At 41.2% G+C, this 16,362-nt stretch overlaps 1 protein-coding gene across 1 annotated transcript in view; it reads right to left on the bottom strand.

Annotated features, from left to right (window-relative positions):
• Window positions 1-2,292: 2,292 nt before the first annotated feature.
• The window catches only part of ndufs1 (NADH:ubiquinone oxidoreductase core subunit S1), a 43,606-nt gene continuing 29,536 nt past the window's right edge, over window positions 2,293-16,362 (bottom strand). The window contains exons 13-19 of the mRNA XM_055638330.1: window positions 15,310-15,439; window positions 11,897-12,057; window positions 9,491-9,645; window positions 7,290-7,465; window positions 4,717-4,851; window positions 4,076-4,148; window positions 2,293-2,793 (exon numbers count right to left, since the gene is read on the bottom strand). Of these exons, the coding sequence (XP_055494305.1) occupies window positions 2,702-2,793; window positions 4,076-4,148; window positions 4,717-4,851; window positions 7,290-7,465; window positions 9,491-9,645; window positions 11,897-12,057; window positions 15,310-15,439 (922 nt within the window). The 3' untranslated portion in view covers window positions 2,293-2,701. The remainder of the gene's footprint in view (window positions 2,794-4,075; window positions 4,149-4,716; window positions 4,852-7,289; window positions 7,466-9,490; window positions 9,646-11,896; window positions 12,058-15,309; window positions 15,440-16,362) is intronic.

The raw sequence follows: 16,362 nt of genomic DNA, 5'->3' as shown, positions 1-16,362 counted from the left end.
AGGTTGGAGGTTGAGCACAGGGCTAACAGCCCTGTCTCGTAAAACAAATATGTTACGGAGATGGCCTGTTTCCATGCTGTAATTGTTATATGGTTAAACAGCAACTGAAGGAATAGTGGAGGATCATCGTTGCTGCCCTACATGCCAAGAGGCATAATAGGCAGTAAGTAAGTAAGTGTGCACGTGACCATAATAAACTTAAACCATCAGCCTGAATAGCAACCCTGTATCCTACCTTTAAGCTAATTTTGTATCTGCCTTCCAGTCTTTTACACCTCACCCATGCCTATTGATGACGCAGAAATCTCTGCCAGGATGCACTCGATCAGATCCCAAGGATTTAAATACCTTAATGCATTTTAAAATCCAAAATACATAATCTCTGTAAATGCCATCCTCTTCCACACATCACTATTGCTTTCCCCATGTTCTTTAATATCCAGTGTTAAAACACATTTGTACTCCCAGGCTTTTGACCATGCCTGAGAATTTGCTTCTGTTTTTGGTGTTTTTAATGTTTCTTTATTTTACATATCTTTTCCTACTATTTCCTTTGATTGTTATTTTTGGTGTGTATTAACTTTTTTTGTGAATGATTGGTGATGTACAGCACTTTGTTGCAACTATGATTGTTTTTAAAGTGCTCTATAAATAAAATAATTATTATTTATTATTATGTCTTTCTCGAATAGAGACTATGCAAAATCTTTAACGAACACTTGGGCTCTGTCTCTCAAGGCCTGCTGGCGCTCCCACTTACAATGTTAACTTTCCTTCCCATTTCAAAGGCTGACCTTTCTAGTAACCTTGACCTCCTCCACTGCCAGAGTGAAGCCACACACAGACACGTGAAGAACAGCATTCCATATTCCGTTTTGGTATCCCTGATTTACACCACATTCCGATTGAAACCCTTCTCTTCCAAATCCTTGCTCAGTTTATGCTTTACACCTAATCGTTCCAGGTGCAACAAAGGTTCACCTGTATCTCCTCCAACCTCATCTACTGCATCCACTGCTCTAGATGTCAGCTGATTTACATCAGGGAGACTAAGCTGGAGATTGTTTCGCCGAACACCTCCACTCAGTCCACAATAACCTACCTGAACTCCCGGTGGCTCAGCACTTCAACTCCACCTCCCATTCCTAATCCGACCTCTCTGTCCTGGGTCTCCTCCATTGCCAGAGTGAGCAACACCGGAAATTGGAGGAACAGCACCTCATATTCCGCCTCGGTTGCTTGCCTTGCTGTCTCCTCCCCTTCCTCAACCCTCAAGCTGTCTCCTCCCATCCACTCGCCCTCTGGCTCCTCCTCCTCCCTTTTTCCTTCCTTCTCCCCCCCACCCCCCATCAGTCTGAAGAAGGGTTTTGGCCCGAAACGTCGCCTATTTCCTTCGCTCCATAGATGCTGCTGCACCCGCTGAGTTTCTCCAGCATTTTTGTGTACCTTTTATACTTTACAATGTTTGTTAACTTTTCCAACCATACATGCTTCGAAAATATATCATCGCAGTAACTACATATTCTTTAGCAAGTTAAGAATTTTAACCTCTACCAATGGGCATCCATGTCGTCAGATGTTAACTCAGTTCTACCCCCCCCCCCCCCCCCCCCACCAAATTAACTTTCCTCTTTTAAAGGCTAAGGGTTTTAGCCCTTAAACTCAATTCTTGACCAAGTTTTCTGTTATTTGTCCAATTATAACATTATGCAACTCTGTTTCAAATTTTATTTACCATGGCCTAAGCAAAGTTCCCGATATATTTTACCATGTTGCAGCCGCTATACAAACATCACCGTTTTTCTCTAAATAAGGTTAATGGGATATTTTGCCTTTATTTGGAGGGGTGAAATTGTGGGCAGATATGGCTTCGACCTCACCAGCAAGACAATTACCTGCCATGGATTATTCCCAATCGGTGCACCGGAATTTCCCAACTTATAGTGAAGAGTGTTACCAGCACACAGTACACGGCTGTTTGGATTAGTTGAGGTTGTGAAGGCTATGGGAGAAATAGATTGTCAAAGCAGGAAAATACACATATTAACAACTTCAGCAGCAGAAGAGAAGTAGGGCAGAGGCAGTTCAAGTGGTGTTGGTTCTGGGATTTAATATGGAACAGCAATCCGCATGGGTCAAGCAATTTTTAAAGCTTTTGCTATAAAGGCAGTTGTAATGAATTACACCCCACATCAGGATACATCTGCTTTGGGTAAATGCTATCCCAATTTTGGTCTGTTAGAAGTGATGTAGAATACTGATTATAGTCATACAAAGGACATATTTCACTGATTTATGCCTTTCGGTATAGATTTATTTTCTGTAAAACGCTGATAGAAATGATACAAGAACCACTTCAACCTTTGAGGATTTATAAACACAACGATCTTCAATTGTGTTGAGTACAGAGCCAACAAAATCACAACTTATTCTACAGCCCCAATTCCACTTACATTTCTAGTGGAATATATTACATTTTACAAGAGATGTTAACTGTACCATGACTTAGCATAGCAGGAGATAGCAGAGTGCAAAGTACATTTTCTCCAGCATTAACCAGCACTTAGCTTTGCTAATAATGCTGCAGGTATATGGATGGGTATGAATTCAGTGTTCATTGGAGACCTGCTATTCACAGACGTGCAACATTCAGATGCAACAGCGCAACATGGCAGGTTTGAAGTCAGTTTGCCAGTATACTTTAGCAGATAGAATGGTCCTCTACTGCACTGGCTCCTTCCGTTACAGCTTTGACGCACTTCGCCATTGTCTGAGAAGCTCTGCTGATGGGATCTACAAGTAAAAGAAAATAAACGGAAATAGTAATGGAAATATTTTTAAAGAGTATCTTGAATGAGACCAGTTTCCTGCCGAAACCTGCATTAAAACTACAGTGGAGCACTTGCAGACAACATATAGTTTTGTTACTGCTTATTTCCCTTACAAGGCAAAGTTGTAATTCCAGTCCGCACTACAGTATCTGGGTATCTCATCTATGCCTGTGGTATCCAAACCATGAAAGGTATACAAGTCATATAGCCACCTCCTGACCTACTAAGGCCAGTTTTATTTGCAGTTGGCTGGTTTAGTCTGCTTGGAACTTGGATTTTTTTTTTTTTGAATGGGTTATACAAGTGTTAAAAAAGCATGAAAAACATGCCAATGATGGAAATAAAAAAATAAAAACCAGAATGCTGAAAATGCTAAGAGGATAGGCAGCCACCTTGGAGATAAACAGAGTTAATGTTTCAATTTAATGCTGAGATTTACAACTCAGTATTTCCAGCAGTTTAGTTTATTTCAAGTGTTCTTTTAAGAGGATAAATACTACTTCCAAATCTTCATGTGTAAATACAGTTTAATGCCAACAAATAAATTAATGTAAATCACTGGTTCCTAACATTCCTTGGTCATGGACTTTGTAGTCCATAAAAACTGGTTCACTTCTAACCTCAGCTAACACTGTAAGTACTGTAAAGTACTGTATTGTTGAGGTGCTGTTCCAGTGTACCGACGGCACCATTTAAACAGCAGAATATTTGCCAGATCAGTCGCGGTCAATATTCCTCGTTCAATCAACAACAACATTCATCTTACTGATGCCCAAAAGCTAACAATGCTCCACATGTTACCACATATGCAAAAGTATTATTTGCATCACTTCAAGTCATGTATTCTCTGCTGTATTTAGGTGCACATCCTGGCCCTTATTATCTCATCATTAAGACACTTCTTAAATCCTCATCTAATCCCAAGATTGGAAGCATCACTTTCTTAGCTTGATGTGCAATTTTCTTTGATTGCATTTCTCTGGTGTGCCCTCTTGGGACTTAACTATGGACAGTTGGGTAATTTAGGTACACCTAAATATTTCTAAAAACATGTAGTTCTCAGAAATGCCATAACTACTGCAATAACACATTGGCATATACATCTCATTGCCTCGTGAGAATTAAGCACAACTGCATTTAACCTAATATTAATCAAAGAGTGGACTTTCTACATTTAATCCTTAAAATTACCACAATTACCCGAGTTCAGAAATACTATCCCAGCCAATAGTCTAAGAGCATACCAGTCATGTAAAAATCTTTAATTGTAAGTTGAGGTGGTACGAGGGGTTCAGTTAGGATCTGTTGATTCACCAGCTGTAAGAAAATGAAAATTATCAGTCAAAGGGCTGCCAGGAGGAAGGTGACAAAACTGAAGGGCAACATTGATCAATACACAACAGTAGCATGAAATACTCTGGCAACTTATTATAAGCATTATCCAAGCAGCAATATCACTCACCCTGGTTTCCTGTAATCAACAATGACCATATAATCATAGACAAAAAAAAAATCATCATAAAATTTGCAGCATAAAAGTATTGTTTCTTTAAAACACTGGCCTTCATACTCCACACCGACAAGCATTCCTTTAGTATTTAATGTCTTGTGATCTGGAATTCACCCCATAAAAAATATAGTGCATCTTAACCTTACTTGAACCTTTTAAAACACTTTGAAACTCACCTCCCTAACCTCACTAAACAAAACCCCCTTTACTTGTTAATAGATTAGATGTCAGTGGACAACTTGAGATGTTTCTCTTGATTAAAGACGGTATGGATGCAATTCTGCTGAAGCCTCAGGTAATAATAAAAGCTGCAAAAATAAATTGCATTCATTCAGCAACACATGAACATTCCCATTTTAATAAAATCACACTGACCATTGCAAGTTCATTTGCCTGTTTGAAAAAGTTGGCTTCTTCTACATCATTATAGCAGACCAAGTTAGGAGATACTTCAACCAGCCTCTCACGGACTTCATCCAAAGTATCATATGGAAGTGTCATTCCAGCCACCTATGGTGAAATAAAGGATTGAAACTCATGTGACCATACTTCCAAATTCAGCATAAACCACCACTGTTTCAGAAATTCCCTGTGGGTAAATACATTCACGTCGTAATATTTCCCTCTGAAAGAACATGAAGTGCTTGCGTCCTGAGTTTTCCAATGGTTCAAAGGGATAAAGAAAAAAATAATACCATACGAGGCTGCACTGAATCATACAAATGATGAAAACATTTGCTCTACATTCCTAGTGTCAGTTTAGTTGAGAGATACAGTGTGGAAACCGACCATTCAGCCCACTGATTCTGCGCCGACCAGCGATCCTCGTACACTAGCACTATCCTACACACTAGGTACAATTTTTACCAAAGCCAATTAACCTAGAAACCTTTGAGGTGTGTGAGGAAATCGGTGCACCTGGGGAAGACCCATGCGGTCACGAAGAACGTACAAACTCAGTACAGGCAGCACCTATTGTCAGGATCGAACCCGGGTCTCTGGCGCTGCAAGGCAGTAGCTCTACCATTATGCCACCGTGCCGCCCCTTGCAGCGCAGACATTTTAATCTTTAAACCATGTTACAAGGACGTGAAGATAATAATCTAGATAAACTCAACCTGGAGGGCTGTACAGTCAATAGTGCCATCTTTTGAATGTTGATAAATGGAACTGGGCCTTGTAAACATGGAGTTATAACTGCTGCTACAAACCGAGAAGAGTTCTAGGCAACCTGGTAACTCATAATTATGAAATAAATGATTATCCAGTCCATTTCATTTTGCTGGATGTAGGACTGTTATACTATGCTGTATGCATAGTGTAAATTGGCTACTGCATTTTCTAACATTGCAAAACTGGCTAAATGTGCTCCATTGTTTAAAGTTCGAGATTATGGAAGGTGCTCTAGAAGTGCAGTCGCTCTTTAACTGAAATGCTCACCACAGCCAACCATGCATACATCTGTATTACATCAGCTGAGCTCAATGATTGTCAAAAATTATAAAGGAGATTTATTCTTGATTGGCCAATTTTCTTGAAAAGCTTGAAACCCCCACCAATGCAAGAAATGTTTGTTCTTGCAGTTCTTGCAGAATTGTAGGTAGGTGTTCTCACAAAGCTCATACTAGGAGAAAAAAAAATCTATAATAAAATAATGAGATTACATTATTTTACTGGATGACTTTAACTGGTATTGGAAGACTGAATTATTCCTCGAATGCTTCCAGTGCTTTTAAATAATAGTCCTGATCCTTGTAGAATTAAATTATCTCATTCAAAGAGTGGAATGGTGCAGATGCATGAAGAAACAGAAATCTTGAGGTTTGAGTTGAAGATTTCTGAACAAAGGTTACATTTCACAAAGAACTGCACTTCTCTGAGGGTGCTATTCCTATCCCTTTCTGTGATACTCCACAGCACATTCAACCTAATGGTGCCTCTAAGTATGATCACTGTTGCAAAAAGATGTGGTATACCATGCAGTGCTGGCTCGAAGGGCCGAATGGCCTCCTCCTGCACCTATTTTCTATGTTTTCTAACTCACTAAAGCAAGCTCCTAAAATCAACAATCAAGATGACCAGCTAATTGTTTTTTGATAATATTGCAAAGATAAATATTGACACGAGTTATAGCGTCATATGACTCAGAAACAGGCCCTTTGGCCATACCCGTCCATGCTGACCAAAATGCCCCTTCTAAGCTAGTCCCATTTGCAGGCATTTGTTTGGCCCATATCTCTCCAAACCTTTCCTCTCCATGTACCTGTCCAAATGCCTTTTCGATGTTGTTATTGTATCTGCCTCAACTACTGCACCCGCTGAGTTTCTCCCCCATAGATGCTGCTGCACCCGCTGAGTTTCTCCAGCTTTTTTGTGTACCTACTTTCTTTGGCAGTTCATTCCACATCTCCCCAACCCTCTGTGTGAAAAAGTTACTCCTTAGGTTCATAATAAATCTATCTTCTCTCACCTTAAGCCTATTTATTTATCCCCCTACTCTGGGAGAAAAAGGCACTTGCAATCACCCTATCTATTCACATCATAATTATATCTATTTCTATGAGATCACACCTCAGCCTCCTGTGCTCCAAGAACTAAAGTTGTAGTCTGCCCAATCTCCACCTATAGTTTAGGCCCTCAAGCCCTGGCAACATCACCATTCTCTGCTTAATGACATCCTTCCTATAACATGGCAACCAAAACTAAACACAGTGGCTTGGTAGGGTGTAGGATAGTGCAAGTGTGTGGGGATAGCTCGTAGGAGTGGACTCGGTGGGCTGAATGGCCTGCTTCCATGCTGTATCTCTAAACTAAACACTGTTCCTAGTGCAGCCTCACCAAGGCCAAGTTGGATGGATCCAACATAAGCAACACAATAGGTTCAAATGTTACTCCCCACCCCACTCTCCCACATGTTTGTTCTTATTCCTCATACATTCTGACAATACCTCAGAAAGTGCACGGATGATTTGCCAATCCTCTCTCGCCATGCCTGGAGCAGTCACAGCCACTCTAGTCTGTTGGGCACGGCCCTCTGTGTTGACGTACGTGGCATTCTTCTCAGTGTAAGCAGCTCCAGGGAGAACAACGTCTGCCATTGGTGCTCCAACATCTCCGTGATGTCCTAAGTGGGGGTGACATTTTAAATGACAAATACAGAACATAGTCAACATCTCAATAATATCTGGAAAGGAGCCAACGTTTCATCATGACTGGAAGCAATAGGTTTTAAGCAGCAAAAAAGAGTTAAAGGGAAAGTATAGTACAAAGAGAAAAGGGCGGAAGGCAGAAATAACTTGACGAGAGAAATGTGGAAGTCAAAGTAACAAATGAAAACAGCGGTTATAATCTAAAATTGCTGGTTCACATTGAATCTGCAGCAAAAGCAGTTTGCATTGTATAACATTTTCAACAGAGTAAAATCCAATAATGAACTGCCCGATGCACCATTCTATTTTTGGGGGAAAAACAAATAGTAAACATACATCTGCAGTTCCTTGCGTCTAAAAAATGTAATTGAGCCACTTGGGGGAAAAACAAATACGAATCACCTAAAAAATTGTCGGAGTTTCTCTGGAACCGGATTTCCGAGTGATCCAAATTTCACAGTACGAATTATGCGGGAGACTACTGGAAGTGCATTTGAAAAATCTTGTTCAGAATTAGCGGGTTTGAGCAGAGATGGTCAAGTAGAGGCAGTATCAGGCAATATTCCAAAAGAGAAAATGGCATTACCAGTGCCAGCACAAATGTTATTTTGCTTTCATTAGTGATCAATTTGTCAAGAGTTAGTTTAGCCTTAAACATATGGCAGCGGAATTCTAAAATCAAAGGCTAAGCAAGTCTCTGGTAAGGGTCAATGGCATGGCTTTGCTCCTCCCACTATTTAGTTGAGGAAACATGGCTCCTATTAATATAGGAGCCAGAGAAGAGAGCTCAGAGAGGGATTGGGAGGAGGTTTAACATGACAATTGGATGTAAAAGAGTGATGGTAAATCACCTGAGATGTCGCTGGACGTAACGGGCATTACTCTTTGCTTTCCGCAGAAGCTGGTGAACATTGTCAATGTCAGAAAATAATAGAAAATGGCAAAAAAAATAAAATTAAATTAGGTTAGAGCAGGAAAGGGAAATGATAGGCATCAATGTATTAGTAAAGAAGAGATAAAGAGGACAAAGTAGAAATGAAAATAAAAATAAAACACCTGCATATGATAGTTCTGAAATATAACAGAAAATGCTGGAATAACTCAGTAGGCCAGGCAGAGTCTGGGGAAAGTGAAACATTAAAGTTTCAGGTTCAGGGCACTTAATTTGAACTGGTGAAGAGAGAAACAAGTTAGTATAAGTAGCAAATAAAGTGGGGGAGAAGGATGGATGGAACAAAAGCAATTTCTCAGATGGGTTTAAACAGAATGACCCAGTGCGACAGTTAAAATTAGAGCTCATGTCTGTAATGCATTATTAACGATAAGGCTGAAAAAAAGGCGAGCCAAAATGATGACAAACAAAACATGGACATTTCTCATGCATCTTTTTGCACTAGTATTACTGTGTAATTCTAAATTATTAAAAAACATTTTTTTTTAAACTATTATCTGTGTGTATTGTGTTTATGGTCTGTTAAGATGCTGCAAGTGAGAATTTATTTGTTCCATTATTGGTAGACGTGACAATTAAACACTCTTGACTCTCTTCTGCCAGACAGTGGAGGAACAGAACAAATTTAGTCCACATATAAGAAAGCAGAGAGCTCTCTGGTAAACCTGATAGCAGGTGGATATGTGATGAGCTAGGGTAGTTATGAAAAGGACAGGCTATTAAAGCAGAAAAGGGCAGGAAGAAGATAGATGAGACCGGCTCCATGCCAACCAGAGTATTGCAAGTATGACTTTGCCCCATGCACCTCCCCTGCATCCCTGTAAAGTGAGAGAGGGGAAAAAAGAGCTAATTAAGGACAAATATACTCTTCTCCAAATCTGCCCCATGATCAAAGCATGTTCAGGAAATAATCAAATGCAACCCATTATAAATACTCAGATTGTGCTTGATGTACTCATCCCTGTTAAGAATTAGAGAAACTATATCCCAGTCAGCAATGGATCCTACTCTCACTGGTTTTGTAGCTGTTCAAAGCCCTGATACTTACCTTGATAAATGACAAAGCAGTCCTTTGGAAGATCCTGTCGTGTGATGCAGCCATTATCTGCTCCAACAAGGAAAAGTACCTTTGGCGGAGTTTTCCGGATAATATCAACACCAGCTTTGTATCCCAGATCCAGAGCAGCCACTTGATTTGCAACTCTGCAGAAAGACATCCAGATTTTTTTTCCATTCCCTCATCAAACAAACACTGCCACACAGGCCAGATCATAGCCACAACCCACTACAGCGTCTCAACATCCTTGCTTAATCTTAATTCAAGGGTGCAGGTAGAATTATTCAATAATAATGGGCCTGTCCCACTTGGGCGACTTTTTAAGCAATTGCAGGAAACTATGCTGTCGCCACATGTTCGCGAGAGGTCGCCGGGGAGTCGCCTTCATGGTCGTGAGGAGTTCCCGCATTCTGGGAACTAGTCGCGGCCTCATTATGGTCGCCGTGAATTTTTCAACATGTTGAAAAATTAGCGGTGACTAGAATGAAGCCGCCATGGAGAGTAGCGAGAATTCTCGTCCCGTAGGTGGGTCACCAGGTCCTAGTGAGTTGCCAGGGGGTCGAAGGTTCTCGTAGGTTGTAGCCGGTGCTGACCAGTGAATTTCATTAGTTCATTGGGGAAAAAAAAAAAAAAAAAAAGGTAAGCAGTAGTTTTCAGAACCGGTAATGTTAAATGTCCGCCGAGCTTCAGTCGTGTATCTGTGGCTTATTACAACTTGTCTCCACTATTTCTCCCCTCTCTTGTAAAAGGACTTACCGTACACTGTGCTAGCCATCTTAATTACAGCGCCAACCTTCCTGTTCATCGCAGTGTGTGTCTGTATTACCTTGGCTTTGCACCGTGTGAATGTTTTAGACAGCACTCCCCCTGCTTGCCCAGTCCCCCGCCTGCATAACGGACTGGTGAAGGAAGCGATGTGCATGTGTGTGCGTGTGCGTGTGTGTGTGTGTGTGTGCTCCACTCTGACGATCACCGTTCCAGTTGCCAGTTTTTCAGGCAACTGCCGGCAACTTGAGAGTCACCGGCAGTCCGCTGACAAATAGCCTGTGGGACAGGCCCATGAAGGCAGCTATTTGGTCCATTATTCCTTTTGAAAGGGAAGTCTGACCTTTTTGATTTTTTTTGGTAAAAATCTTACAACATAATCTTTTCTCATATGTATGTTACACCCTCTTCAGAGCTGTTTTGCTGAATCAGCTTCTAATATTCCAATAGTGCTATATATTACAGATCATTGCTCAGGATGAAACAAATTCAGGATATGTTCTTGCATCAGAATTGAAAATCAATAGATGCAGGTAATCTATAATTTAAAAAAACCCATAATGCTGGAAATGCTCACCATGTCAGGTTGCAACGGTAGGTGAAACAGTGAACATTTCAGCCCAAAACCCATTCCTAGTTTGTACCTAGAATGCTTTTAGAAGGTGCTACTTATATCCTTTAACCTAAAATATTAATCCAATTTATCTTCCCACAGTTGCAATCTGACCCGATGAGTACTTCCAGCATCTATTGCTTTTTTTAATCTTCTGCTCTGATGAAAGTAGTTGGGGTGTTCAAAATGGTTCAGATGAAAGGTCATCAAAGGGCTGCTCTCCGTTCAGATGTCACGAGCATTGGCAGCAAGTTAGGTTTTATTTTTTATTTCTGACAGCTGTAATATTTCAGTTTTAAGCTTTACTACCTCTATTGCCTCTTAACCACAGGTTAATTGGTAATCGACTATTGGTACTGGAAACCATTTTTCATCCCCTCTCCCATGATCCCCCATAAATTAAAAAAATAAATTGGATAGGCATATGGATGAGAAGGGAATGGAGGGTTATGGTATGAGTGCAGGCAGGTGGGACTAAGGGAAAAAAGTTGTTCGGCACGGACGTTTGGGGCGAGATGGCCTGTTTCCGTGCTGTAATTGTTATATGGTTATAATCCTTCATATTTTGGAACATCTCAAGTCAAGTCAGATTTATTCGTCACATGCACATAAAGTACAGTGAAATGTTGAAGCTCTCCTCCACACTGCTTGGGAAGGAAGAATAATCCAACTTCTTTAGTCTCTCTACTTAATCAATGTACCTCATCCTATTGGTTTTACCCCCAATGCCCTCAATTAATTAGAACAATTGCCCTCAAGGTTTCAATGGATACACAGGTACACCAACCTTGAACCAAAACCCAATAGATAGTTACTGATTTCTACCCAAACTCCATATTCAATAATGCCAACATTTTGCTATAATGCAGAACAACAACACTGGATTCTTCAAAGTGACGGCTTCAGTTGCAGAGCAGCTATAGCACTCACACAGTGAATAAGTCTCACAAAACCCAGCACAACAATTGTTTGATCTTGCTCTACTTGACAGTTCACCTCATCTTCATCTCATCACTGACCTCTGAAGAACATTTAAAACTTTCCAATTGTCCATTATTCCACTGCCCACTCTGGCATTCTGAGCGATGGTGCTGACTGCTGCATGGATTGCTGCACCATCAATTCGCTGGAGAATAGAGCTGCCAACCACCACCATGGGTTTCTTTGCTTGGTTCAAGACCTATTTTACGGGCAGGTTGGGAGACAAAGAACAACAGTATATGCATTACAAGTTTGCTGTGATCTTCATCTGTATTCAGTTTCAGAGCAGATTTAAATAGCTCTTACCCAAACCTGTATGTAACATTTATTTTAGTAATCTCTTTCCTGACAACTGATTGACAATCTAAATCAATTATCATCCAAAAAGACATTCCTGGGTAAACTAAGCACCACACAATTTAATCTAGGAATGAGTTGTTGAACACAAATACATTAGCATGTCACTTTCAACAGTTATTCTGGTGATGGAAAACAAAATCAAATGTACATATTTTATTAACAAGGTCTCCGTCATTTTTCAGATTAGGCTCTAAATTACCCAATAACTACATGCACGGAAACATAGCACACATATTAACATGCCCTTGCCAGTACATACAGATAAAGTGCATACAAATGTTAACACAACCGTGAATTATTATTTTATTGTTTAAAACAAAGGTCAAGTGGTAATTATGTAGGAAGGAACTGAAGATGCTGGTCTACACCAAAGTCAGACACAAAATGCTGGAGTAACTCAGTGGAGAAAAGGAATTTGGTGATTTTGGGTAGAGACCCTTCTTCTGAAGAAAGGCAGGCATTGCTGGGGGCTATGCAAGTCCCCATGGTTACACCTTTAACTTGGAGGAGTCAAGAGAGAAGTTGCTGAGGGAGAGGACATTCTGCCAGGCGGAGGAGAATGTTGATAAAGGGAAAATGATTGGTCTGTTCAAGGAAGAACTGGAGGGCCTCGAGACCTTTATGGTGGGCGATGATGGTGTAAAAGAACTGGACATTAATGATAAAGATGAGGCAGTGAGGGCCTGGAAATTGAAAGTTATTGAAGTTGAAGGGTGTGTCTCTGATGTTGGTCGGCAGAGACTAGACACTGGGGCATAGGATGGAATTATGGTATTTGGAGATGAGTTTTGTGGGGCAGGAGCAGGAACAAACCTCCTTTGGTGGCCATGTTGTCGTGGTGGGAAAAGGAAAACTGCCTTGCCAAACACTTTATTCAGTATTCCAAAATCTATTGACTAAGTGGAAAGAATTCAGAAGCTTTTTGTTTTGTTTTAATATACAAAAGCAGTTTCTTATGAGGGTAATTAACCCAGAGGGTTTTTCTTGTATTGAGCTCTATATCTGACACATTGTGGCGTCAGCTCAATAGTCAGACCACTTACAGTCGATCCCTCGTCAGTGGTTACGAGGGCTGTCACCAGACGTCATGGGTTAAGGGGAGTGTCCTGCTACATAAGCAGATCTCACCTGGAGATCAGGAGTCGACAGGTAGCTGAGCTCGAGGCAACACCCTCGCTCAGCTGCAATGACAATACGTTAGAGGACTAAACTTGCATGTACACCAACCATGTAATGTCTGAAAAAAGCAACTGTTTGTTCACCACGTTTGGTACCAATACACTATCATAATTCTTCTACAATTTGTGCTCAAAAACCTATTTGTGCAAATAACTGTGTGTCCGAAAGTTCTTATCTTTAATATTCCCAATTTAAATTCTGTTGAAGAAAAACACCTACAACTCAGTAAATATATTCCTAAAGGGATGGTAATCATTAATTCACTGGATTACACAATGATGCAAGACAAATTGCTGAAAATGCAGTTTCCAAACAGAGAAACCAAAGTAGTACAGCCGTGTAGGTTAATTGGCTTGGTATAAGTGTAAATTGTCCCTAGTGTGTGTAGGATAGTGTTAATATGCGGATCGCTGGTTGTCGCAGGCTCAGTAGACCAAAGGGCTTGTTTCTGCGCTGTATCTCTAAAATAAACTAAATGGATCCACTTTGAGAATCTAATGCAAAAATCAGAGGGAAACAACTAAACAAACTGCACATTGTTACAGGAGCCCTTGAAAGACAAATTAAAACTGCAGATGATGGAATTGGTAATTTAAAACAAAGTGCAGTAAAATACTCAATAGATCATTTAAGTAGGCGGCACAGAGTGGTGTGGTGATACAGTTGCTGCCTTACAGCTCCAGGGACCTGGGTTCGGTCCTGACGTTTGTACGTTCTTTCTGTGACCTGCGTGGGTTTCCTCCTACACTCCAAAAATGTACAGGTTTGTAAGTTACCGTATTTCCCGGCAATGAAGACGCACCTGGGTCGAAGACGCACCCCCATTTTGAGTTGCTAAATTGTGAAAAAAGGCTGGAGGAACACAAAATTTCTGATTCTCAAAAAATAAAAATAAGTAAAATAACAATTCAATTTGCCCAAGACTTCCAGATCTCTTCCATTCTGAATGACTGAATGGGTGGGGGAGTCTGGCCCAGGTCAGCACAGGCAGGAGCGATGAGAAGGAGAGGGTCGGGGATCATGCCAGCAACTCACTCACTCACTGCTGCTATGGCTCTCCAGGCGCGGAGCAAAGTAGCTCGGGTGGCTACGAGCGGCCGCCGTTCCTTAAATTCCGACCTCCGCCGGGAGCAGGAAGTGGCCTCACTTGCTGCGTTGGGTGACCCTGCATGGCATTCACTGCCCAGTCCATGTCTTTCAATGTAGACCGGACAGTAAGGGGACCAGGTCAAGAGCAAAGATCATAGAATGGAGCGGATCAGCAGGCGGTGGATAACAGGACAGTAGAGCTTACTCCTGTGTCAACGCGAGTAACCTCAATTGGTCCCTTGATCATGCTGACACAGGAGTAAGCTCCACCGCCCGCTGTAAATTTTCGTGCCTTATTTTTATGTAAAAATTAGCGTCTTCATTGCCGGGAAATACGGTAATTGGTTTGGTAAAATTGTAATTTGTCCCTAAAGTGAAGGGCACTGCATCTGTAAAGTCTAATGTAAAATCAGGCAGCATATGTGGTGGGTGAACGTTTTGCTTCTGTTTGATGAATTAATGACCCAAAATATTAACATTATTTCTCTCTTCACAGACACTGCCTAACCTGCTAGCATTTACACTACTTCAGAGTTTTAGTTACAGAAGTGTATTCGTTCACTCCATCAAGGCCTGCCTGAGTGATATGTTGAGGCCCCAAAGGGCAAATCACTGCCTCCTAATTTATCCCAATATCCTTAAAAGAGGTCCAAATAATTTGACATTTTCTCTGCTGAAACTGGAGTAAATGTTTGTGCCAGTTTGACCAGGTGTGTAACATTGGCTCTATCAGCAACTTTCTTGCCTGAAACATAAATAACAGACATATTAAAATACGAGTATGAATTGGACATGGTTAAGAACATGGTGACATCAACCATACCTGACTGAAAGGATGCTTTCCTGATGCAATTTCCTGTAATATCTCTGGAGATTCTCCAAGATGATTGTAGGAATAACTCAAATCCACATTTGCCCCAACTAAAGCCACTTGAAGATCATTGTGCAGCCAGCTGTAAATTGCACAAACATTTAACGTTACCCGATTACTGGGTGAACTGTTCATGCAAACTGCAGCAAAAGATGCTGACAGGTCTAGCATTATTTGATAGAATAACAAAATGAGTGCAAACCAATCTGAATTTTTCATTGAGCATGCTTTTCCTTCCAAACGTTCCCAAGCTGCCTTTAATACTCTCTCTACCTACTCAATCTGGACAAACGGGGTCTTGTGGTGTTACATACAAGATGGTTAGATTGTATATATGACGAAGGAAAAGAATGAAAGCAACAATCAAAATTTACATCCAAAGAAGATCACCAATGGAATTTGGAGATCCATGAGTAAGGAGGTTCTATTAAATCAGGGGTTGGCAACCTTTTCTGCCAAGAGGCCGGACGCACGTCTGTGAGCGGATGGCGGGCCACATCTATCACATGTACACATGAATCCCGACCCCATCCCGCCCCGGATGGCAGGCATCAAATCACGTGTTCACATAGATCGCACCCCTTCGAGGACACCACCTCAATGAGCTCAAATATCACACGCACTCGTCCCCGGCCTACTGACAACCCCGATGCTGACAGTGAAGCCCAGACACAGAAGGTGCGCGGCCGTGCGCAGGAAGCGGTACAGACAAATCATCTTCCAGGTACCGGAAGTAGAATAAAATGCTGGAGAAACTGACTCCAGCATTTTTTTCTACCATCGATTTTTCCAGCATCTGCAGTTCTTTTTTAAACATTCCAGGTACCAGAGATGACGGAATTCTGCGGGCGGGATGATAGGGGGGGAAAAAAAAAAAGTCTGCGGGCCGGATGATTTCGGGTTATGGGCCAGATTCGGCCCAGGGGCCGTAGGTTGTCGACCCCTGTATTAAATGTTAGTTCCCGTTATAGTACGGGAATTACAGTTGCTACTTTGTGAACAGTA

Source organism: Leucoraja erinacea, chromosome 7, assembly GCF_028641065.1.
Source record: "Leucoraja erinacea ecotype New England chromosome 7, Leri_hhj_1, whole genome shotgun sequence".
In the NCBI taxonomy this organism is placed as follows: domain Eukaryota; kingdom Metazoa; phylum Chordata; class Chondrichthyes; order Rajiformes; family Rajidae; genus Leucoraja; species Leucoraja erinaceus.
Note: the sequence above shows the minus strand (reverse complement) of the source record. Positions and strands in the feature narration are given on the sequence as shown.